The sequence below is a fragment of the Copidosoma floridanum genome, unplaced genomic scaffold, assembly GCF_036245765.1.
Source record: "Copidosoma floridanum isolate Cflo_tuat_1 unplaced genomic scaffold, Cflo_Japanese_pri ptg000008l, whole genome shotgun sequence".
In the NCBI taxonomy this organism is placed as follows: Eukaryota; Metazoa; Arthropoda; class Insecta; order Hymenoptera; family Encyrtidae; genus Copidosoma; species Copidosoma floridanum.
In genome coordinates this window covers 5,842,477-5,868,467 of record NW_028321885.1, presented here as the reverse complement: position 1 = coordinate 5,868,467, position 25,991 = coordinate 5,842,477, and the positions used below count along the sequence as shown (strand labels likewise).

Genomic DNA, 25,991 nt, shown 5'->3' with positions numbered 1-25,991 from the left:
CTACATGTTACTCTTGAACGTGAGTGAAATTCGAATTTATTACACTTGGATTTATTAAAAGCAGAATAAATTAATTTAGTGATAATTTGAGCCAAAATGTACCTAGTGCCAGAGATAAATTAGATTACTATATTTCAATCGCTACGGACTCAAGGTCCATAATAGCCAATACAACATGTTAGTTAACAGTTAGTGAGTTGTAACTCTTATTAAGAATAAAAAAATTATATCTTGTTACAAATTAAAACACATTATAAAATACAATTTTAGTATAAATAATGGAAATAGAGAAAAAAGACAAATAGTTAAGTTGATTTATAATTAATATACACAGAGCTCATCGTTTAAGCATATATTTGAGTTGAGATCATTAGTTATCTAAATCATAAATAAATTATTACAGATAACTACAGTTACATTTAGAGCTCATCTCCTATGGACAGTTCTAAATAATAAGCTCTGACATTTACTAGAATCTGGTTCCATAAATTCAGTGCACCTACTCTAAAAGACACCGCAAAAAAATTAAGCTGAGCCTAGGGTACACTTAGATCTAGATGACTCACTCTCGAAGTACTTTATTAGGTTGATTGGGAGACCAGACTTTGATATAGGAGCTAGCAGATTAAGAGAAAGAAAGAGATTTCGAGCAATTTTGCTGTTAGAACATATTTTCTGGTTACAACTGAAAAATAATATTTCTGCGTATACGTCAATAGTCAAGTTCTTTCTCAGTATAGCATGCACTTATTGTGTAAAATAGATCTTAAAACACAAGGTAGGCAGTGCCTAAGATTTAGGGGACTTGCTAGCAAATGACCACCAGGAGAAAGAGAGCAAACTTAGTAAAAATAACACTAACATTCGTCATAACGGGACTAGAACTTTTGTAAATAACAATATTAATGCTTTAACATTTTTTTTTTTTCAACTAGGTGAAAAAATTCAAAAATAGTATAATCTCATGTCTGAAGAACGTACATACAATAAAGTAAGTTTTTCGACCCCGAAACGTCTGACTTTTGATCGGTAAAAACAAACGGCGTTTTACACTTCAGGGTTTTGTGGCTATTCTTTCAACCAACCTGGTGCTACCATAGAACCTTTTGCTGCAACAGCATTTTTTTAATATCCAGGGATATCCACCCTGAGAAGTTTTGGCAGCCACATTGGCTGGAAATTTCATCAGCTTCCTCCACAGTAGTTCATTTCAAAGGCATACCCGTGGAGGGGATATTTTTCTGCCACTTCCCTGAACAACGATGAGCAATTAGTCACCTGGGGAATGGCCTGAAGACGAGATACTCTTCGATTTCCGTACGTGGAGATTCCAAAGGTAAGAGAGTCAAGCTACCTTCAACTGGCTCTCCATCATTGAGAATAACAATAAGAAATGACTGGAAGTATTACCACTGGCCCTTTTTAGGGCCATCATAAGTCTTGACGTTCACCAAATCACCGTCAATCTCATCGGTTCTTTTAGGATCATCCGACGTTTAATTACCATGTAAATAATGTATTTTTACAAGGACTTCACATAACGATTCGTCCACCAAAAAAATATACAGAGCCATTAATTGGCTCAGCACTGATCATTCAATCAGGAATCACCAATTTTCTCTGAGGTCTGCGCTAGTAGATTATAAAAGTGAATTTAAGCTAAACTACTTTAATTAAACAATTTAAAGTTCTAAATTTAAGACTTTTTATTGAGTTAAAAAAAAATTAAACAGTGAACTAGTTTTCAAGCTGCAAGAGTAAAAAAAAATCAGCAATAAACATGTATGATTTTAGTTGAAAGAAAAATAATTTTTGCGTGACATAAAAAAAATATTGTTTATAAAAGGACTACTTAAAAGTTCAGTGACGAGATAGAGTTGGGTGTGATTAAATTGAAAAAAAAAACTTATTTCGTACACTAGACATAAAGTGATTTCTATATATTAAACAGAATTTTTGATAAAAAAGTTAACTCTTTTTTCTTTCTTCTCTGCTACCTAGATTTCTTTAAAAAAAAACTACAGTCCAGTAAATCGTAAAGACATCACATCCAAACAGTATGCTATTTAAAAGTTCTTATTTAATTTCTCTTTTGCAATGGGTACTGAACCAGCCTTTTAACATATAGGTAATTTTGATGACTAGGTGTCGGGTTTTGATCTTGTGAATTTTCCGGGAAAAATAAAGTTTTATTGGTAGCCAACGCTCTGTATTAATACTTTGAGTCAAAGAAATGTTGCAGTATTCATTGGCTTGTTTCTCCTATGCTTAATGCATGAAAGATAAAAAAGCCCTATTTGCTTACAACTTCAGTTTTTATGTGCTACAAACGCTTTCCACAAAAATCACTAACGAAAGCTTTTCTACTAAAAATTATGATCTAAAGATTTATCTAGTTTTTCCCAAAACTTTGTACTCAAGGCTTATACTTTCAGAAACTAGTTAGACTAAAATATAGTACAACATATTATGTACCAAGAGGAAAATTACATCCTACTGTCATAAAAAAATCTGTACCTTAGTTCATTCTTGCATGGTTGCAGAATGTATTTTTTTCTAAAGTAAATCACAAATAACACTGAATTTTGGTTTGATTATCGCCACCAAATATTTGCTTGCCAAGTCTTCTCTTCATTTTAAGGAAAACAGTGATATTATTATTTATAATTAAAAATGTATTAATGTGATCCCATGGGTCAGGCATATGGATTTTTTTTACTTCTTACTTAACTTTTCTTGTGTACTTAGTTTTGTAATACTCAAATAATACTTCCAAAATTTATAAGTTCACATAAAACATAAGAAATCATGATGATACAACACATACATAAATTAAAACGAAAAATGTAAAACAAAAATTGATCTGCAGGTAGTCAATACAAGATTTACGTATTATAGAATGACGTCGTTGCCTAGGATTAAGGCAACAGCAAATAATTTTTATAAGTAACAAAAGAGAAAGCAGGTGGGCAAGAAAAGGTACTGAATGACGCTGGCTGCATCTAAACTTACTGATGTGTAATGTAGTTCAAGCCTGAAAATTCTTGGTCTCCAAGCTCAACAAATTATTACGTTAAGGGGCTTAGGTCTTATTAAGCACAGCCAAAATCACTTGCACATTCTTATAAACTCCACGAACCCAATTATTTCACTCTTTATTTACCACTTTCAATACGTTTGCTAATTGTAAAACTTAAAAAAAAGCCTTTTGACTACCACACCACAGGAGCTATAAATTACTGACACGTGACTTTCTAATAGTACCTATAAAAATAAAAGCAGTACATTTCCTATTACAAATTGCGAAGTTCAACTTGATTCTTTTCATAAAGTACGGTATAGAAATGGCTGCTCAACAGTACCCACTAGGATACTCAGGATGAACACTGCCGGCACGTACCAAGACTCTGAAGACCATGAATAAAATGCTGATTTAGGCACTTGAAGTTGCATAGCCTGACACCTTTTCTACGCTCTTGAAATGGCAGGTTAATCGAAGGCCTACGCACAGACGCTCCAGGTAGTGCAGGAAGTAAGGATCTGTCGACGCACGTAGTATTACATTGACGTTATTACCGGCCTGGTGTTAAGCTTCATTCCCTGTACCTATCTTAACGCACATGTGTCACAGTTCATGGTGTGGCTCACTTCAGACTTTCTGGCAAGTGCATGTAGCTAGCTATAGCTATTGTAGAGCAGTGTATATGTAGGTGTTCTTATGTTGTACCGCCGTCCAACGATTCGTAGCATGCGCAAGCGCATGGGTGATAATTTGCATGTATTAGTTGTTGTAAAAAGTCTCGCTAAAGGGAGCAAGAAGTCTGATAGTGCTTGTTAACTAATCGCAAAAACTTGGGCTTGTATAACGCGTTATTTTTTAGTATGAGTTTGTAGCCTTACACTGTATAATTAAAGATAATGTTGATTATAAAAATCATGATGATGGTTAAGCCGTATGACGCCAACAATGATGACGAGGACGAGGTTAATGGTAATGCTGACGATAGTGATGACATCTTATGACTTAATACATCAAAAATAATATTACTTTCTAGGAAAAATGACAAAAAATAACAATTATTACGATTGTGATGACGATAAAAAAAAATTTTTTTTATAGGCTACAGCATTAGTTCTTATTTAGTAGATAAATACAATAACCCATGTAAGCTGTTATATTTTTTAGATAGCATTCTGAGTTTCATAAATAATGTAATTGTATTCGTTGATTGCAGAAATTTCGTATTTTATATCTCCATACCAAAAGTTACTGCAACTAACATGTCGTGTCTCCACACAACAGAAATTTTAAGTGATCGCTCTGGACCTGTTATTGAATGTGATTTTAGTAAGTTTTTTCTAACATTTTTTATTTTGTAAATGGTATACAATCACATCGAAAGTTTTGTATAATACTACATTATCTATAATTATTTTCATTAAATTGTGAATAAATATTTTCTTTACTTTTGAAACAAAGTTATGACGCTTTAATTTAAATGCGTTGACGTATTAAGTATAGACAGATATATGCATGTCGACACGTGTGTCTTGACACATCTTTCCCTTCTTACTGTGTATGATATCATAATCGTACGATTGATAACGTGATTGGCTTATAGGAGCCTATTTCAAACGTTCTTGATAAATTTATTTATGATTTGAAATAATTACTGTTTTCAGCAAAAAACAAAATAAGCCAGTTTGCAAGGTATAAAGATTGTGAATAAGATGATGTTTGCGTAATACCCTAGAGTCTGTTTAAATCTTCTTAAGATATGGTCCCAGTATAAGAAAAAACAGTCATACTCAACCACAGCGTGTGTTTCAATTTGCATCAAACAAAAATCAAATATAACTACCTTTTTCATACCGTTGATCGCAAGTTTTTAAAAATGTATAACTTATACATTCTGAAATAAAATAACTATGAAATGTGAGAGTTAGTAGTCTTCATGCTGATCCTACTACCATGCCCAAGGTTCTTGTACGATAAAAAATGATATTTAAAGAACAGAACAAATTTCAAAGTAGATGTTGCTTAAAATACTATAGGCTTTCATTTAAGAAAAGAAAAAATACTTATTTTGTAATCTTAAAAATGCAAACAACTTAGGTAATCTTTATTCTGCAACAAGAAAACTAATTCAATCTAAAAGTACTTTATATTACACGATTTTGAAAAAATTTTTAAAACGATGTTTATATTTATATTTGACAAAAATTATTGTTTTTTTGCTATAGTTAAAGTCTTATGCATTATTTTGACTTAAAATAAATTTTGGCAGTGTTTGACATCTTGCGGTGTATTTATTTTTTCTGATAATTTCTTATGTTGCTCTGATTCACGTACAAAAAAAATTAAATTTCCTCTACCTTACGTAAGATTTAAAAAGCGCTAAGGTTGGTTTCATGTTGTAAGGGGTTATGATGGTTGGATTAAAAAACTTTATGCTACCATATAGATTAAAATAGTTATTTCGATTTCTAACGTTAAAACACGAAAGTTATTAAGTTACACAGTATAAAAAGAGTTATTTGGATATAATTGTACATACACAATATGTGTGATGTACATACACGAAATGTATGATGTATATAACAAAAAAAATGTAAATGAGGATACACAATAAAATTTAGTTATTTTTACGTATAAAAGAAGTTTTTTTAACATCACTATTTATATGGCCTGCTAGCACTTTATTAGTTTAAAGTTTAACTTTTTAACAGACGTATTGAAATTTTCTATTGACGTTTAGTATTTATTTTCTTATAATATTTCGTGTAGCAGGCAGAAGTTAAGCCAGAACAACCTACAATGCTTTAAAAAAAAGAAGACTTGTTTAATGTGAAAAAGTTTCTACTTCAATAAAAAAATTTTAAAATATTTTCTTTTTTTCGATTATTTCTAACTTGGCGATTTTTTGCATAGTCTCCCTCACAATGGTTGGTATTTTTATGATAATACAGTCATTACCTTATTTTTGGTATTTTTTAAACCTGTCTTAAAAACCCTAATTATTTTCTCTTTGCGACTTTTTGCTGTAATTCTTTTTACTCAAACTATCTAGAGTTCTGCAGTCAATCAACTATTACTGCTAGTAAATTGTAAATAAGTAAAATAAAAAGCTATGCTGACTGTGATAATAAAAACCTATGCGTAGCCAACAAAAAATTTTCATTTTAGGTTAACTATATGGATCTAAAATGAATGAGTATTACGAATCCAAATCTGTTTTGAACGTCAGAATTTCTCAAATTTTTTGATATTCTGGCGTATCATATGCCAATAATAACAATATAACGATATATAGCAAGAGCGATTGTACTCTAGTGGAAAATTACAAAAAATGTTGATGAAATCATGAATGCATACGAGGTCTGTTGAAAAAATAAGGTGAATTTCCATTTTTTTCAAAAAATATTTATTTATTCATCAATTTTTATTTTGTCCCCTTCGAAAAAGTCCCCCTCAGATATAATACACTTGTGCCAGCATTTTTTCCGAACCTCGAAGCAGTTCTTATGTGTACTTTCTTGTTTGCCCTTGAGGTCTCTCAGCGATTCGGTTTGTATCGTCGCAAGATGCCGTCTTTTCATGGGCCTCTTTAATCTTGGTAACCGGAAAAAATCGTGGGGGCCTAAATCTGGTGAATACGGTGGCTGAGGCATGATGAAGGTGTTGTTTTTGGGCAAAAAATTACGAACAAGCAATGACGAGTGAGCAGACGCATTATCGTGATGCAAAAGTAATGAATTATATTTCTACAATCCCAGATGTTTTTTTTTGTATTACCTCTCTCAAGTGGCGCATAATTTAAAGATACTACTCCTTATTTACCGTACGACCATGAGGTAAGAACTCCTGATTCACTACGCCACGGTAATCGAAAAAAACAATTAGCAAAACCTTTACATTTGATCGTACTTGGCGTGATTTTTTTTGCCTTAGCTCTTGGCCACTTGCACACATTTTTTGACTCAGTGTTCTCAATTTTTTTGATGAAAGAAAATCGTCAAGCACATCAAACACCCCTCACCTATTATGCTTCTCACAAATAAACCAAACGTGCTATATAGCTTAAACTGTGAACATATGTTCGAGACGAGTGTACCAACACAAAAAAATTAAAAAATCAAAGATCAAAGGTATACAGTCGGCGAAATTTGAAAATTCTTATTTCTTGAACATACCTTGTAAGTAGGTATGTATGGCAGTAGCCAAATAATTATTTTTGTATTGCATAAAACTTATGAATTATTTGTTAAGAGGCTAGAAATTAAAAAAATAACATAATTCAATTGATATCATTGCATAACGTTCTTTTATACTACCCTTACGACCCCTAAACAGATGCGACTTAAGTACAGTGTTTTCCGTATCTTACGTAAAGTAATGCAAATAAAAAATTTTTTAATACATATCAGTGTAGGCATCAAAAATTGTTATTGGAAATAATAATGATAATATTTAAAACATTAATAGCAATTTTTTCTTTTATATTAAAAGAATGCTTCAGAATGAAACTATTTTAAAAATGAAAAAAATGTTGATAAAAATGTTTTGGAAACATGGCATTGCAAATCTTTTTTTAATTTTATTTTACAACATTAGATACCCTTGGATAAAATTTGGTTCTATTTTATTCATATGACCAGAAAAGCTAATTACTTTCTAAAATTATGTATCGTTTTTTGACGTCATTTTTAATTTTGCAATCAGAACCTTTAGTTCTGCTTAAGATTTACGGAAAGGCTATCAATTTTTAAAGTTAAAAGTTGTTTCATTCAAATAAGTTATAAATGCTCTAAGATTGATTTAGGCTTTTTTTGTAATGTAACTATGCAAAAAAAAGTTTGTTCTACTCCTACTTGTTTGATAAAAACTTAACCACACCTATTTGTTAAACAAAACTATTTTTACACAGAATAGGATCATATTGCAGAGTGATAAAAACAGATTCCATACTATTTCCTCGATTTGACTTTATTGAATACCTCGCTGACCGGCTTAAATTGATACCAGGAATCTTGGACATCCTTACGAGGTGCATAAGGTTCGCTTCACATAAAAACTTTACTGGATGATTATCAACGCTGTCCTTTAGTATAACTAGTTTTGTTATACTCACAGCACTGTACTATAGGTATTTGCTTGTCGCAACATGATGTTATAAGTTTAATTAAATTTCTTTGGAAGATAGTATTAGAAGCTGATTAGCAAATTTCTGTTCTGGTATCTGCTTTGTTTGTAATAGTTTTTTAGCTAATTTTATCATAATTTTATTATATCTTTGCACTTTTTCACAAATTGATTTAAAAGCATTAATCACTGTTGACAATGTTATTTAACACTATGTTTCAATGAGTTTTTTAAATAATAATACATCAAAATCTTTGATCTTTATAAATTACAAAAAAATAAATGTTAAGATAAGATAAATGTTGTTACGTGGGTCTTACGGTGCGGAAATAAATTGTAGGCTGACTTGTGGTTAACTTATACTTTATTAGAATTCCTGATGTTCGAGGGAAGTTGCACGTGTATTCTACTATCGCCGACTTGGTCCTTTCGCTCTCGCGTCTCCATCTTATCTCCCGATTACTCTCTTCCTACGTTTCCCTTCCTATGCCTTCTCTTCTCTATTCACCTACCCCTCGGGCCGAAGCCAGTGGAGGCGCACGCACGCATAGCTACATGCTATCGTACGTAGCATGTCCGAAGCCGTGACGCTGACATCCTTGGTGGCGATTTTCATCTTGATCTGTATGTCTGTGATCGAGTAGTGTCTGTGTTATGTTGTTTGTGTTGTATAGTATTTTTGGTTAAAGGAAAGAGGGTGGTTTAAAGCGCTCTGTCCCTATTTTCTCTCGAGGTTTTACGTGTATACATTTTTGTTTATTATTTGAGCGTTTCCCTCTCATGAAAAATTTGTTCTCTAGTTCTCTTAACTAATTTTTCTTGCTTTTTATTTGTGTACATATGTACTGTACAATGGGTCATGATAATAATGTATTTTTACATTAAACAATAATTAATATAATCGTCAATGTCATGCTTTTTTTTTGTTTCGTTCTCAAGGATCTTGAGGGTCAAGGATTTACTGTTTAACTTGTTCCTAGTTGTCTAGATATTAATGGTGGTCAACGATGTCGAAGGTCAAGGGATTACTGCTTTAACCTGTTTATATTGTCACTAGTGTCTGTCTTTTTGCTAATCCTACTATAAATGTTATCACTGTTATAGCTATTCTCATTAATATTTTTATTACAGACTAAATTTTTCAATCTTTTTTTTCTTTGTTCTTTTTTTTTTTTTTTCGCTTATTATAACTACCTATATTTTGCGGTATATGTTGCTTCGAAAATATTTTGGTGATCCAGTCCAGTGACTTCTCATTGGTTCTCCAATTGGTGTTCTTTCGCTTGTTACCTGAAATCATTTTATAACAAGTCAGTAGTGCCCCCCCTCTCCCATGGGACCGGCACTTGGATTTAACCGTTGTAATGAAGAAAGAGAAGGTGTGTTGAGTAAATATACTGAATCTTCGCACCCAACGTACCAGGGGAAAAACGATCTGTTAATAACTTACTATGTGAATAGATTTTTATCATTGGGTGATTATATCTTGCACCTCTTTAAGACATATATTTACTTGCCTTACATTCGATTTTTACTTTACTATAGCCAACCTTTCTTTGTGTACAAAATACTCGTACTAGTTTTCTTATTAAATATAACATCATTTTTTCCCCCATTACTTTCATTTGTGAACTCTAAAGGATGTATTGATTGTGTACGCGATTTAATCATATACAAAATGTGTTTTTGTTCTTTTCGTCCGATATCAATCAAAAATGTTTCTCAGCTATAATAAGGGATGGTGGGGAATACTCGACATAGTAAAAGTGAATGCTCGTAAAAAACGTAAAATAGAACAAATCAAAATTTAAAAAGTACTAGTAGATAGACTGACCACTCCTACTCATTAATTGGTTGGTTAGAATGCTATTTTTAATAGTATAATATATATTTCGTCAACTTAGTAAAAAGTAGAAAATTGGCCCGGTCTGCCCGTCTGGCGGGCACACTGAGCCGAGGTGTAGGGCATACCGAGTCCTAGGATCAGATGTAGAAGTTTGACGACTGTACACAATGAGTGAATATATATGTATAGTAATGATTTTACTTGATACACAATCTGAATTAATTTATTTATACTATAGTGTACGTATACAACAGTTCATTATGTGAAAATACTTTTGTTTCTTTTGATTTTACTTTCTCAAATTGTCCTCTTCACAATAAACAACGAATATTTTATTAAATGATTTTTAATACTATTATACATGAATGTACACCCGTTTTTATCTAGGGAGAGATATCTTTTTTTCTTATTTTGATTAGATTTTTCATGAAGTATCCTATTGTAAGCCTATTTTCCTTATAGTTAATAATACAATTCATCAATTTTAGTGTTATAGTGACCAGAATACAAGAACACTTCTTATTAATAAAACGTGAATTACGATCAGGGATGAAAAAATCACTCTTGAGTGAAAGATTTGAACCCACAGCCTTCTGATTCCTAGATTACTGCTCTGCCAATTCGGCTAATGAAAGAGACTACAATTTTATCCACCCTTAGTCCTTATTTATTCATGTTATGAGTAAAATTTTTCATAATAATTTACCTTCAGTTAGTTTTGTGTCATGCAGTGGCATTAGAAAGGTTAGGTACGCAGTATAACCAGAGCCGTTGACTAGAATGTGTCCACCCCACCAGCTGTGGTGATAAATGGCATACATGTTTTTTTCTTTTTCAATTAGCGATGGTGACATTTAGTTGCAGTTAACAAAAATTTTTAAAATTCCTATTGAAAGTTCCAACTTTCGATTAAGTATATTTTTGAATCCATTTAAGAGTTTCTTCATATTTTTCCAGACGTTTCTAAAATGATGCCGCATAACAACAGTAACCTTTAAATTTGTCCTTTTTTTTCTCAAAAACTACGTAACTTTTTGAAACTTTTTTGTGCTCAACAAATACCTCATGTTTACTGCTGCTGATAAAAAAATAACGAAGTATCCAAAAGTAATTAAATATTTAAAAGAGTAGGGGGCCTCTTCTTAACACCTGGCTCGGTATACCTCACATTCACCTTAATATTTGCTTCTTTCTCTGATTGAAGACTGTGTATATTGTTCGAAGAGAAATGTATAGGCAATTTGTGGGTACTTTTTTTTTTGAGAAAAAAGTTTGTTGGTTTTTTTTCTGTATGACCCGCAGATATTTGGCTCTTTTTCTACTGAACACGTACTGTTGTTAGCCAATATTAGGGTTTTTGGCTTTTCCTTACGTCGTCGTTTATCGAGCTGTTTTTCTTTCCTTTTTTTTTCTGGTGCGTATGTCTTTTGCCATTGTAGTGTTAATATTGACTAATAATACCGTTTGGTGTTTCAGTAGCAGAATTGCTCAGTCATTCTGAAAATCTATGTTTTATTCTCACTGCGGATTCTTGAGAATTATATCATAGATATCTGCTTAGGATGTTTTGACTTCGTTTATAAGACTGATGACTCGGATTATTCTCTTGATTCGGGGTTGTCCCGTATAAATACACATGTATGTACATATACACAAATTGTTTCTTTCATATATATTTTACAGCTATTGTATTTTCTCCTGAGAACTGTGTCCTATAGGCTCTGCAATCTTGTGTTACTATGCATGTATACGCCATTGTCATTGGCATGGTCAAGTGTTGCCTCAGATTTAGTTGTGATTTTTATCCCTTACACAGTGAAGGAGACCTTATCTTACATGGCTTCCAAACCAAATGTTTGTGAGTATTTCCCTTGTTCAGTTTTATTTTAGTCTCGTTGTGTAAGCGAATCTCCACCATTTCTAGTAGTTGTTATTATCCTCTGATAACTGTTCAATCTAAATTTTATGATCAATTATGCAATCATAGTTTTTTTTTCTCTGTGATCTCTAATAGACGATTCTTGAAGTTGAACTAGGTTCTATCTCTTTTGGCTGTTGATTTTGATAGTATTTAAGTAATATCAGGATTGCCCATGAATAGAGTAATTGACTGACTGTAGCTGAGGGCGCGTTTAGTAAACATTTTTAATTGCAGCTGTATTTCTTCATATTTTAGATTAAAACAATTTCAAAATAAGATTTCATTCCTTGAAACTTTGCATGTCTCACGTCCTTTAAAATCGACTAATTACACTATTCTGGAGTGTGTCACATATTATCATTAGTGTACTTGTAAACATTTTGTTATTGAATTCTTTTTTTTTTTGTATTGTCAATAATGTTTTTCTTTCAAACGTTCTTTTTCTATGTCTTTTTTTGTTTTTATAGAAATACTATAAAAATAAAAATTATTTATTTATTTATTATCATTATTATTATTATGTTTTTTCCTATTGCTCTGAGTGTAAACATATAATTGTCTCATCATGGCGATATCTCTTATTGTTTTTTCTGCCAATGCCTTCCTTCTTAAGGGTTGCAAAATATAATAACCTTGTTGTTCATCATGTTACTCATTAGCCCGTAAGTTAGGTGTTGTACAGCCAAAAAAAATCTGTCATACGTATACTTTTCACTTTCTCTTTTTTCTTTACTTTGCGCGTACGTCTGAGGGCTGCGATAAGTTTTTTTTTTTTTTTTTTTGTACGTATTTTATCAATGTTGTTTTTTTTAAAAAGGGAGAATTGATTGTCTCAATATCTGTTGGTTACGCGGTTATTAGTTATTTTATATTTTCTTACAATATAATTCGTTGTTCACTTGCGGCGCGTCTGAGAGTCGTGAAATAAAAAGAGGTTTCTTCCTAAAGAGTTCTGTACGAACTTGTTGATGTTAATGTCGTAGAGAGAGATTCCGATTTATAAGACGTCCATGCGTTATTCTCATGTGTGTGTTTTTCTATATTTGTTCACGTATTCGTTTATTTATTCTCTATATTTCTGCATTTTCGTTTTTGTCTGTCCAAGGGCTGGGAAAAAAAGCAGGTATTTATTCTGTAGTGTCTTGCTTCTTTTCCTTCTCGTTTTCCGGTGGGTGTAGGGATTTTAATATACATGCCTTTTTAGTTTTGTCTACATTTGCTACGCGTATTTCGTTGTCTCTTTGTAATTTTACGTTGTGATTTTTGTAATCTATGCCCGTTATTATAAATGACCCTTTAAAATGGTCGTCGTACTTCCCTTTAAATGGTTTTTTTAATGTATGTACCATTTCTCCTTCCATGAAGAACTTTGTATTCAGTTTCCTCTCGTAATAGTATTTTGATCTATACTTATTCTGTGTCTGTGTCATTGCCACCAGCATTCTTAGTTGTGTGAGATTCCCTGTTATTTGCTCTAGCAAGTTTGTGTATGTATATCCTTTCTCTGGCTGTTTAAAGCTTGACGGAAGTTTTGCACGTTGGCTGAATGCGAGCCTGTGCTCTCGTGCTCTGACGTAATGTATGCCAGTGCGCACAGTGGTAGTACCTCGTCTCATTTTTTGGTTTGGCCAACGTATGCTTTTAAATATTCTGTCAGAACGTAGTGCACACGCTTAATCGCACCGTTGCTTTGTGGGTGGTAAGCTGTGCTCCCGATTTTGTTGACTTAAAATAGTTCAGCGAATTCCTGCATGGTTTTGTTCATAAAGTGTCCCTCCCCTATCAGATAATAATTTTTCTGGTGCTCCGAAGTATAATATGAATTTTTCCATTAGAGCTCTTAATATTTCCTTTGCCATCGCTTTCCAAACGGGGGCCAGCACTATATATTTAGTTAGCCAATCTTGTATTGATAAAATATGTGTAATGCTGTAAGCTGATGGTTTGTTTATTGGTCCGTAGAAGTGTATCGATATCTTTTCGAATGGTCTGCTCAGAGTGTCGGTGATCACCATGGCCTGTTTTGTTTTTACTTGCACTAGCTTTTTTGTTTGGCATGACGAGCAGCCGAGTACATACTGCCTCACGTCTAGCCTAATATTTCGCTAATAAAAGTCTTTCGCAATTTTGCTATACGATTTATAAATACTCCGCTATCTTCCGACTACTGATTCATGATATTTCTTTATTAGTTTATATCTTTGGTCTACTGGTGGCACTACTGATGTATTTGTGTGTAAAGTAGCCCTTATTGTTATTCCTTTGAGAATTTTCTCAAATTGTTCAACTAGGTGTGACCATTGGTTAAGATTTAGTATTGCTAAATCTCTTACCAATCCTATTGTTTTTAATTTGTTCACGATTATTAGTGATCCAAGGGCTATCACGCATTCCCTTAAGTCGGATCTTAGTGCTGAATCCTCGAAGTGAATTATCGTGTACATCCGAATACCGCATACTTTCCTTATTTTGGATAGCATGACGTCACCGACTGCTTTTGTCTCGTTATTCATGACTATCGGGTTTATATAGCCTTGCTCGTATTGTGTGTCGATGGCCTCTGTGCCTGGAATATTGTACGTTGTTGTAAAGAATGTAAGGTTGTCAATATATCTGAATGGGTGATCTTCGACCTTTTTCATTTTTTGAAACGGGGTGGATTCTGAGCCGCCTTGTGAGGCCCATGGAAGTATGTCGCGTGGTAATAGTGTTCTACATACTCTATACTTTTCCATTGTGCCTTCTTTGTCAAAATTTTTTTGTCCTCGCCAGGACTATCGTCGCTTTCCTCTATCAACGCTTTATTTAGGCCCTGGTTGCTATCTAGTGAGAGAGAGTCTCGTTTGGTATTAGTGTTCAGTGGTGGTGGAGGTTTAGGCAAGAGCATGCTGCGTTCTTCATCAGCTTTCTTCCTTTCTTTCTCTCTCTCTCGCTGTTTTCGCTGCTATCCTTATACCATGCGTCCTCTCCTCCGATTTCTCCGTCTCGCTTGATAATGGATTGGTTGTTGGTATCTCCTTCAAGATTTTCTTCTGAGTTATCTCGAGGTTCCTGGTTATCGGGATCGTCGTCTTGATTTTCACTATGTATTAAGGTGAGTAGTCGCCACTAGTTTCTTCTAAGAGGGCTTGATAGTGTTTTTGAGATAGGGCTTTTAAGATATATGAGCTTGAATTCCGTGCCCCCTCCCCATCAATTGTTGATATACTGTCTCATCGGGTGACACTGGAAGGTGTATGCATTCGTTAGCTTCATATTTTTGTGAGAATATAAAAGCGCTTTTCCCGTCGCTGAATTCATGGCTGTTATATAGTATTTGTTTGGTTCCTTTTGGATATTTATTTATCCATCCTGACCTGCGTAGGATTTCTCTAAGCTCGTCTGTTGATTCCGCCAACTCGTACATAAGTTTTAGGTAATGGAACAGACAGTTTCCGTCCCTAGGGACATCGATCATTGTTAGCTGTTTGTGGGGTTCTACGCATTGAGTCCCTGATACTCGAGTCTTTTCATCTTCGTCGTTCATTGCGGTCGGTGTATTATTTCTTTATACGTCGATACTTATGCCCTTTTTCCCCCTAATGTCTTTCTTTTCAACGTCGATTGAGACCTTTGCTCAAAATCGATTGGTTGATTCGTTGAGTATTGACTTTAAATTGGTAATTAGGCCTCTGTTACTATTATGATTGTTGTTTTCGCCGTCGGGTTTTTTGTGTATCTGGCAGTTGCTGTCTCGCATGTTCGTTCATCAATCCGCTATCTGTCTTTAGCTCTGTGCTCTCTCTGGTCATGAACCCCTCTTTTATTTTCTGATTTCTCTCTCCTTTTCTCATCTACGCCAGGTATTTTTGCTGCTGTCGCTTCTTCTGCTGTCTCTCTAGCTTTCCGCTCGCTCTCTCTTTTTTTCTTCTCTTTTTGCTGCCTCGCTATTCCGCGCTAGTTGATATCCCCAATGTTTTTCTTGCTAAGGTTCTCTCTGAGTTGCTGCCGGTGGATCACAATGCGCGATAATTATTTTTTTTTGAGTTAAGTGGTTATAGAGTATTTAATTGTCCTTTACGAATTCTGTGTCGTTTTTTCTCTGTTAAACCCTCGTTTATAAATGTTGTGCTCGTCGTTTTTACTCCTTTTTCTATGTTTTTCTTTTTGCGCATGTATGCTAGTTTATTATCTGCTGATCCTTGCGACAAAATTTCCTCTTAGTTGTTTATCGCCGTAAGGTTATCTTTTTTCGTCTTACCTTCAGATTTTTCTGTTATTTCCCATTCCGATCCTGTATCTCTACCACTGTAACTGCTGGTGCTTTACACTTGTTCACTTCCTCTAAGTTTTCTGGGCTTCTTTCTCATGACTTAACCGTCTGACTCGTCTGAGTCAGATGTTTCTGTTCCAACTTTCTTATTCTTTCGTATTAGATTCTTTTGTCTCCTGGTGCGCATTTTATATATGCGTGCCGATGGCGCCTTTACGTCTTCGTGATTGTCCCTTTCCTGTATTTTCGCAAGCTCATACAGCTCCCGAAATAGTAGGTCTGGGTTTTCCTTCCCTTCTTTTAGTACTGGATTGCGAGAAAGAGCATCTGGTGCTTAAATTTTCTGTCCAGGTCTGTATACAACATCAAACTCATATTTCCAGAGTTCTACTTTCAGTGTTGTAAATCTTAAGTCCTGTTTCTTTTATGTGTGAAAATGCTTGAGTGGTTTGTGGTCAGTTACGACTGTAAATTTATGAGTGAACAAGTATGGCCTGAATCTCTCTTTGGCGTACACTGTCGCCAACAATTTTTTATCTTAGGTAGGGTATCGTAATTCACTGCCTTTCAAGCATCTTGACGCATATTTACAAGGGTTAATTTTACCTGTCTCTCCCTGGCTTCAAATTGCTCCGATGGTGTAGTTGGATGCGTCAGTTGTAACGATGAAGGGTTCGTTTATACCTGGTGCTTTTAGTACTGGCTCACTGCACAGGGCGTTTTTAAGTTCTTTAAATACATGTTCTTATTTTTCTTTCTATTAAAATTTTGCTGTTTTTCTTTAAACTTTCAGAGGCGTTGGGCTATTTTTGCGTAACCTTTGATAAAGCGTCAATAGTACCCGCCAGCCCGAAGAATTGTTTTATTTTCCTCGCATTTGTCGGTTTAGGAAAGCTTTTTATTGCTTCAATTTTTTCCGGATTTGTTTTGATCCGGCCATTGCCTACATATAACCGAACACTTCGGTTTTCTTCCTATAAACATGGCATTTTTTAGGTTCTATTGTGAGGTTTGCATCGGCTAACCGATTTAAGAGCCTTTCAAATCTTATACTGTGTCATTCCAAGTTTTCTGCCAATACCATGATGTCGTCCATCTATACCTCTATCTCACGTCCTTGTAGGCCCGCTAGTGCCAGTGTTATTACTCGTATGATTGTACTTAGGGAGTCTATGTATCTCGTCGGCATTCGTTTATATTGGTAATGTCCGTTTGGTCCTGAGAACGCTGTTTTATGCGTATCCTCCTCGTAAATTTTCCCTTGGAAAAACCCGCTCTTTACATCTACCACGGTTATATATATCTTGCAGCTGCTAAATTTTCCAAGATTTTATTCTGGAAAGGCAGTGGATAACATGTACCGACCGTTATTTCGTTTAATAGCTGGAAATTTGTTACGACCCTCCAGCATTTTTCTTCGTTTTGTCGCACATTTTTCGGAACAATCCAGATATTTGAGTTATATAGGGACGTCAAGGGTTTAATTATTCGTTGTTATAGTAGCTTGTCTATTTCTATTTGCATTTATCCCTTAACTTTTATTGGATAACGTACCCTTTTGGTAACGATTGGTTTCTCTGTTAACAATGTTATTCTATGTTTAAGTAATTTTGTATCCCTTAGTGGCTCACCGTCTAGGCCAAATATGAAAGAATTGTACTCTATGGGATTCCGAATGTGGTCTCATGTTGCAGCTGGATACATCGACAATTTCCATTATTCTGTTTACTCGAGCCGCTATATCCGATTTCTTATTATCTTCGGAATTTTTAATGTCGCTCCTTACATCGTAATTATTTTTACCGCTCATATCACTTTTTTTTCATAACTTCATTATTTCCTTTATTTTCATCTAAATTTTTAATATTTAAAAACCCAATCATCGCTTCGTTTAACCCCTCAGCGTCGTCCTCAGTAGTGCTGAATGGTTAGCCCCTTGTCTGGTTTCACATTTGAAAACATCTACCTCTAGTACTGGCACGTCAATGTGTTTGTCTGTTTTGTTTATAATTTCCGCATATGTTTTCGAGTTTTTATTTTTCCCTACAAAATTTCCGAATAAGATTTCCTCTTTTATGTTTTGTAGAGGGACCCAGCCGATTTGTACGTGGCTGCTATCATCTTTAATGCGCGCAAATCTTATTTTCCTTGACTTTGCGGAAATTTAAAAATATTCTAGTCTTAGTAATGGGATTCTAAGGCATTATATAACTTAAACGCCTCTTCCTATCGGAAAGGTATCTGGAACTACATGCAGATTCATTGTGTGCAGCGTACACCGTGTGTGACGCTTGTTATTAGGACTTTTTCTCTGCTATCTATATGCATGTCTGTAGTGAGATAGCATTCTTTTATAATTGATACTTCAGCACCAGTATCTGCGTAAAATTTTGCGCTACATGATTGCAGTCGATTGCTGCTTAATATTACTGATGGTGATGTGTTTCCAGTACTCGTAATATTTACCCTGCAGATAGGTAGGTTCATGTTTTCCTTGATGCTTTACCCATCAGCTAAAGGGCTACTAGTTACAGGTTCCATTTCAACTATTTTTTCTTTGTGAGCATTTTTAGCTGTTTGAGAAGCCTGCTCGGGATTTGTTTCTCCAATGTATATTTTTTCTGTATCTCTCTTTCTATTTTCGGGGCCCGCTTGGCGCTTGGGGAGTACGATGAGCGTCCTGTGAGTTAAAATTAATGTTCCGTACTATGCGTAAATGTTTTTCCATTAGGTGCATCAGTTGTTCTATTCGTCAAAGTTATATTTACCTCTATAACTATTGTAGTTACCGTACTGGCTGTTGTAATTGTTGTCGTTATTTCTTGGGTAATCAACGTTCTTGTTATAGTTGTTATATCTGTTGTAACCCCCATTATTATAGGGGTTACTTCTATAATCGTTGTTATAGTTTTGGTTATACGTATTAGGGGGGTAATTATAATTATTTCGGTAATTAAAATTTCCTGCCGTATTTTCCCTGTTTGTTATATTGTCTGTGTCCGTCACTCCGATGTATTCGCCTACTCTCTTCGTCTCTTACTAGTGTGCGGCATTTGCTTGTATAGTGTCTCCTGCGTTTGCAGTTAGTGCAATTTTTATCCCTTACGTTTTGTTTATTGTTTATCTTATGCTACCTACTCTGGTGGGTTACTTGCTTTTCTATCTGGGTCTTGAATTTTCTTATCCGTCGCGTCTGCTACCAGTTTCATTCATTATTTTGTAGCATGCTCCTAGTATTCCTTGCAGTACGAGCAATATTGATAATCTCCGGTTGTTTGAACTTTTTCCGTCGTTTCGCGTGATTTTGCTTGCTCTTGGTTTCGCGCACGATCGTCCATATCCCTTGTTTCTGTTCTTGCTACTGTAGCTTCGCTCAACGTTTTTGGACTAAGACGGCATGTTACCCTATAGTTATAAGGTGATTGTATCCTGTACGTATATTGTTTTATGGCTTCTTTTTCAGCGCTCTCTTTCAACACCTGTCGTTGACTAGGGAGTAGTATCGTGTCCGAGTCGTAAAGTGTTATTATTTTATCGTATATTTTTTATACGTGGCTGCTGTAATCTACGAGTTCGCCTCTGTATTGCTTGATGACTTTTAATTTTGCTAATAATGTATCGACGCTCCTGATGCTGCTGTATCTGTTTTTCAGTTCCATTTAAAATTGGTCTACAGAAGAGAACTGTGCTAGCCGTGGTGTAAACTTGACTGCTTTGTCTTCAAATTTATTCGCTAGTGAACCTATAAAATGTTTTTCATACAAGGGGTCTACAGACGATAATACCATTTTAACCATTTGCTCGAATATAGGTAACTTAACGGGATCGCCGTCAAATGTTGATACGTTTGTTAAGTGATTTAATGATGACATCGTGTTCTGAATTCGTTGTTCGTATTAAAAATTTCCTGTATAATTCGGAAGCACCTCAAATTGGCCTTGGGTGTTTAAGTAATTCTTATTTACCCAACTTGGTTTTAATTCCTTCGCAGGATGGGGTTGTACTGTTGTGTGTTGTCTATAATTATTATTGTTGTAGTTCGTATCACAAGCAACCCCCTCGATCCCAATTACTTGCTTTTCTTGAACTACTGGGACTCGCATTTGTGCTTGACGTAGTGTGGCTCTTTCATGGGTTTGTTGTAATGTTGGATGTTTTGATTGTGTCATTTTAGGTACTCGATTTGTGTATCGTAGTACCGCTGTAAAACTGCTTCTCTTATTATATCCTGTAGATTTGTGTTGTGTTTGGTTTGCGCTTTGTTGCTAAGTTGGTTAGTGTAGGGTCGGTTCCTGTTAGTTGTCGCATTTTCACGCTTGGCGTGGGGAGTTAATTTTTTAAATAAGGAGGTTTATGTGTTTCTGTATGGGATGGCATGTCAGCTTTGTTATCGCTTATGTCTTGCCGATGAGATAACTGCCTGCGTCTTATGTTTAGCGTTGATTTCCTTAACATTTTCATCATAAAAAGTTTTTGTCTTTTGCTGGCTTTCTGCCACTTTACCCATGCTTCTGGGTCATCGTCGAAGTTAATTTGTATCACTTCGTAGTCTGTGTTAATCGGTCCTATTGCGTGTACGTCTGTGCATCTTTCGACTTACTCTACTCCTTCTCCCAGTGTATCATTTGTTTCTACGTCACTCATAATGTTGACCTCTAGTTTTTTTCTTTAGCGTGTTTTCTGTGTTCGTATATATATATATATTGTGATACGGTAGCCGGGGATTACGACTAGCGTGTCTGTGTGTGGTTTTTACCTTAATCTTTTTAATTAGTTATAGCAACACTCAGTACAATATTATATTTAGATTCTACTAGGGAAAGGGACCGGGATTCAGCCGGCAGTGTACAGTGCTGACTGCAGCAGCATGTAGTGCAATATAGCAAGTATTGTGGACTAGCTTTTTATGACCAATGTAACGGCACTAGTCTGCTGCCACTACAATCAGCACGGCGCACCTCAAATTAGAAATAACACTTTGCGTCTGGTTGTGAACTGAGCGTTTATTAAAATCCACCTCGTTACTAAAATATAAGATTCGATTGGCACACCACGAGGACGCTCCCTCTGATGTGGCTTACTAGTCTATGTGTTGCTATACGTTACTAACATCCGTAGGGGTGCTTCGGGTTGACTCTATTTAAACGTTTAGGGATGGGTAGTTATGGGAGGACCACTTTCACTCACTGTATGCACAACGCTAAGATAACCTGGCGTCACCTACCAGTTCAATATTTCGGCCGGACTAATCGTCTTGTTCCCGGCGATGCTGCGTGCGTCACGGGCAGCGGAGAGCTTGGGCGACCTGGCTAACGTCGTCGAGGTTGTGTGTTGGCACTAGCTTGCAGTGTTGCGACTACTTAGTGGCTCGGCAGGCGAGAGTCTAACGATGCCACGTCGTGCAGCACCAGTACCAGCCTCGCAGCGAGCCCAAGTGTCTATCCTTGTCTCGCCGCGCAGGCGCAACGTACTCTCTACGATCTGCCACACACACCACCCAACATGGCCTCACCGGTTGACCACCGCTACCAAGCTATCTCCCAATACACTGACAGCTATCGCTCACGGACATACAGCCTACTTTCATGATATTTCTCATGTACACATTACTAAAGTGCCTTTGTAGGACCACGGGAGGGAGAGTCAAGCCGAGCTCTTAGATTGTTTGTATTATTACGGCCTCCGGGCTTTGTATCGAAATTCCGCGTGTTATACTTAGTAAGCCACATACACGAGGGAAAGAGAGAGCTATCTTTGAGACTCTCGCCGTTTATTCGCGATGATAAGGGCTCTGTGACGTGATTGTACACACCTTCGCTTCGCCACGTCACAATATATATATATATTGTTTTTGTTTAATTATAAGGCACTGTCGTTGTTGTCTATTGTGTGTTAGCTTGATAGATATGCCCGCTCTAATTAGTGTTTGTCAATAGTCTTTTTTTTGCTTTTGGTTAATCCCTTCTTGTATTTGTTGATTAATTAAAAAAATTTTGGATGGGGTGCTTGTCGCTTGTATATTGGGTATATGCTTATGCATGCAATTATGTGTTACAACCAAGGTCCTTAGATTTTGTGATTTAGTAATAATATTGATGTGAAATTTTTTCCTTTGAGTGCGTATTTTTCCTGGGAGTTATGAGTATGGTATATATGAACAGTGAAATTCAACTTACCAGATTCCTGTCACGATGGTTAGTATAATAATGATCCTGTGTATCATCATGAGTTGGCCTTTGATCCTTCTGTGAGTTGACCTGCCTTTGCTTTTCCCCGTTGTTTCCTACTTTTGAGTGATGTATCTCATGTCCCGTCTTGGGCTACTTTCTGGGCTCGGTGTACCGTGTTCTTTTTTTGTCTGTATTTTCCTGGCTGTAGTAATTGGTAGTTGTCCTAGTATTTTGGTATATTGGTCCGCTGACTTGATATGCAGTTTCTTTTCGCTGTACTGGTCTGGTAGCCTTCTTGATAAATTTTTCCATTATTTTTTCCTCTCTTTGAACAGTTCCTCTAGATTTCCTTTATTGTGACGGTTGGACCACTGAATTTGGTGTCTAGCACTTTTTACACTTTTGTTTTCACTTTACGATGAGCGATATATTTCCTTTTTTTCTTCATTTCGTTACACTGATTAATAGAAAAAAACAATTTTTACATTCTTTTGTTTTGCGAGACCAAGTGATTTCCCTGCTCGTGGCGGACCGTAAAAACTTTGTCTGTATCCCACTTTTAACACCAGCTGTTACGTGAGTTTTACGGTGTGGGAATAAATTATGGGCCGACTTGTGGTTAACTTATACTTTATTAGAATTCTCTATGTTTGAGGGAAGTTGCGCGTGTATTCTATTCTCGCCGACTTGGTCCTTTCGCTCTCGCGTCTCTAACTAATATCCCTTCTACTATCTTCCTTCCTTTCCCTTCCTATGCCTTCTTATCTCTATTCCTTTACTTTTCGGGCCCAAGCCACTGGAAGCGCAGACCCGCATAGCCTACGTAACACAGATTTACATATTACAAATAAAATATACAGCAAAATATTCTCATAGTGCAAAAGCTAGACAATCGAAAACAATCAGTAAACTCAGCTAGAACTGAATGTGAAAGAAACAAAAACAAAATCAATTATATTAGGTATTACTTATAAAATAAATAACAAATTTCAGGCACCAAAAACAATAAACTAATCCTAAATCCACAAGAAAAGAGACATAAAATATAATAAAAATGAATATCGAATCACTGACGAATATTAATTTATAAATATCAGTAATAAAGATACTTAAATACAAAAAATGCAATTTATATTTGTATAAACGTTAAAGCTACTTAAAGAAAAGAATATTTACGTAAGCATTAAGACTAAAAACCGTACATTGAATGAGACATATCCTATGCCTATGTAAAATGTACATAATTTAAAGACAAAAAATGAGTATCAAACTAACAAAAAAAGTGAAAGTTTACGTCTACATATTCTTTTTTTTTTTTTTTTATAATGTATTAATTAAAATAAGATTTTTACGTGCAGAGAATTATTACAGACGTATTTATGGATAGTTGCAGTTTGTTTTCTAAAAACGGACTTGCTACATGTGATTTTTAGATGGATACACGATTGATAATTAGCCATAATTCTATTTATCAAAAATTTCATATGTTATATTCTAATATTTATTTATTTACTTACTTTATTTTACGCCGCTTAAACGTACACATTTCCCTTTTTTAAGCTCTCTTACTTTATTGTCGGTTTTTCTTGGTATATTCAACGATTCCCTGTCACTTCCTCCATTCAACTAATATACCTATTCTCCAATGCTTATTTGAACCTACGATTCTAAAAAGTTCACAATGCTTAAACAAATGTTTTAAACTAGCAATTTTTTTTGTTACAAAAAAAACACAATTAATTTTTTTACGCCTTCCGATACTCATCATTTAGTACCACATCTCCACATCTTGCTCTCTCAATTGGACTGATTTTTCCATCCTGTACATAAAGTTCAAAATGACTTGATCACCCTGTATACATAATTATACGTAATGTATATTTTAAACTTATATTTACCTCGTTTTTTACCTCACATTTCATATTTTTGCTTATATCTTTCGTAGCTCTGTATCCTCTATTCTTTTACTAACTTTTTAAAATACATTCTTTCTTTGATATCTCCTTCATGGCCTTTATTACTTACAAATTTATCACTACTAATTCATTTTTTCCTAATTTGCCTCCCATACCACAGCTCAACTCTCCTATTGTAATATTAAAATCTCCCTCAATAATGAGTTTTTTTTCCTCTAAAAATCGATACTTTCTAAAATTTCTCAACCTTGATTTAAATTTTGTGAGATAAAAACAAGCTGCAAGTTTATTTTACTGAAGGTAAAAAACTACATACAATATAAAAGTAAGCTTACGCATGTGAGGAAATGCGCGTGGTCTAAGAAAGTAAGTGTTAATTGGATTAATGAATAGATGGCTTACCCAATCCTTAGTCAAGTTGAGAGTGAGAGAGTTTACGAATCAAGAGGACCTAATGGAACGACGGTTTCCCCTTGATCTCGAAGAATCAATAGATTAAAGATGTGCCAGGATGTTGACTCGCTGGTGAGGTGCAGCCTGACATTGACGTGATTAAAGCTCTGACAAGGGCTTGTGCTCTGTCTGGAGCTAGTGTACGGTGAGGTATCTGCTCCGACTTCCCGAGTTAAAGTGCCTGGCGCAAACGGTCCCGAGTGCCGCAACGGAGATGGAGAAGTGGGGTAATGCACACACTCTTAGTGCTTCAGTATGGTATTAGAAGCTAGCGTTGTAATTGTTAGTGTATTTTGCTCCTCCTTTCTGCTACGGCATGTAGTGGACTTCTCTCTAAAGTTCGAGTATCGACTTCGCATTAAGAGCAGGTCACTTGCAGGTGACCAGTACCTGAAAATAATGATAGAAATATTAAGTAAATATCAATTATTAGAAAATTCAGTAAAACTATGTAATATATTATTGTACGTTTTACCAAAGTTAAATAGATTTTCTCTTGGGTTAAGCTATTGTTAAAGAAATTGAATACTTGCCATTTAAAAAAAAAGTTGTTTTTGTATATTTTTCCGTATCAAAAGTTTTTGTGGATTATTTACGTAATGCATGACAACTTGAGCTTCGATGGCTTAGTATTAGGCGTGCTAGCCCCCTAACTGGAGATACTCGAAGAGTCATGAGTTTGAATCCCGTCAAAAATTATCAAACTTTTTTTTTTGCTTTTTTTGAACGGGATGAGTACCCAGAGTGCCGTAAAACCACTTACCCGATTTTTTAAACGAATAGTCGATTTATCTGGTGATGTCTAGAATTTTAGAAGCTTATTTTTCGAAGGAAAGCCAACACCTGGCAAGATTTTTGGGTAAAATTACTGTTGGTTATAATAAGGTGGGTACAGCGAGTTCCATGGTTTATTGAAAAAGATTTTTTATTAAGCTTGATAACAGCTAGGATGTGCTTGAGACAATTGCTGCGCCCTGTAAATAGTACCCTATAGGATGGATGACCGGTCATCTAAGGAATACTTTGCAAGGGGCCCACATGAAAGACTCGCACACCATGTGGTAAAAACAACTAAGTTGTAAGCAAAATGATCTCTGATATAACGAAAGCTGAAAAGAGTCCTAGAAATAAAATACCATACCATATTATAATTAATGTATGATTAAATTCTTGCATGTGCGCAGCCGATACTGAATCATTGTTAGTCATTTATTAAGTGTCATACATTTGTAATATGTGACGCTGAATATACTGAGAAGATGAAACGACAAGTTAAAATAAGATTTAACG

General features: G+C 35.1%; 1 protein-coding gene across 1 annotated transcript in view; it reads left to right on the top strand.

Annotated features, from left to right (window-relative positions):
- Positions 1-25,991, top strand: part of mRpL53 (mitochondrial ribosomal protein L53) — a 133,484-nt gene that overhangs the window by 79,045 nt on the left and 28,448 nt on the right. The window contains exon 2 of the mRNA XM_089589224.1: positions 4,236-4,348. Coding sequence (XP_089445350.1) covers positions 4,236-4,348 — 113 coding nt within the window. The remainder of the gene's footprint in view (positions 1-4,235; positions 4,349-25,991) is intronic.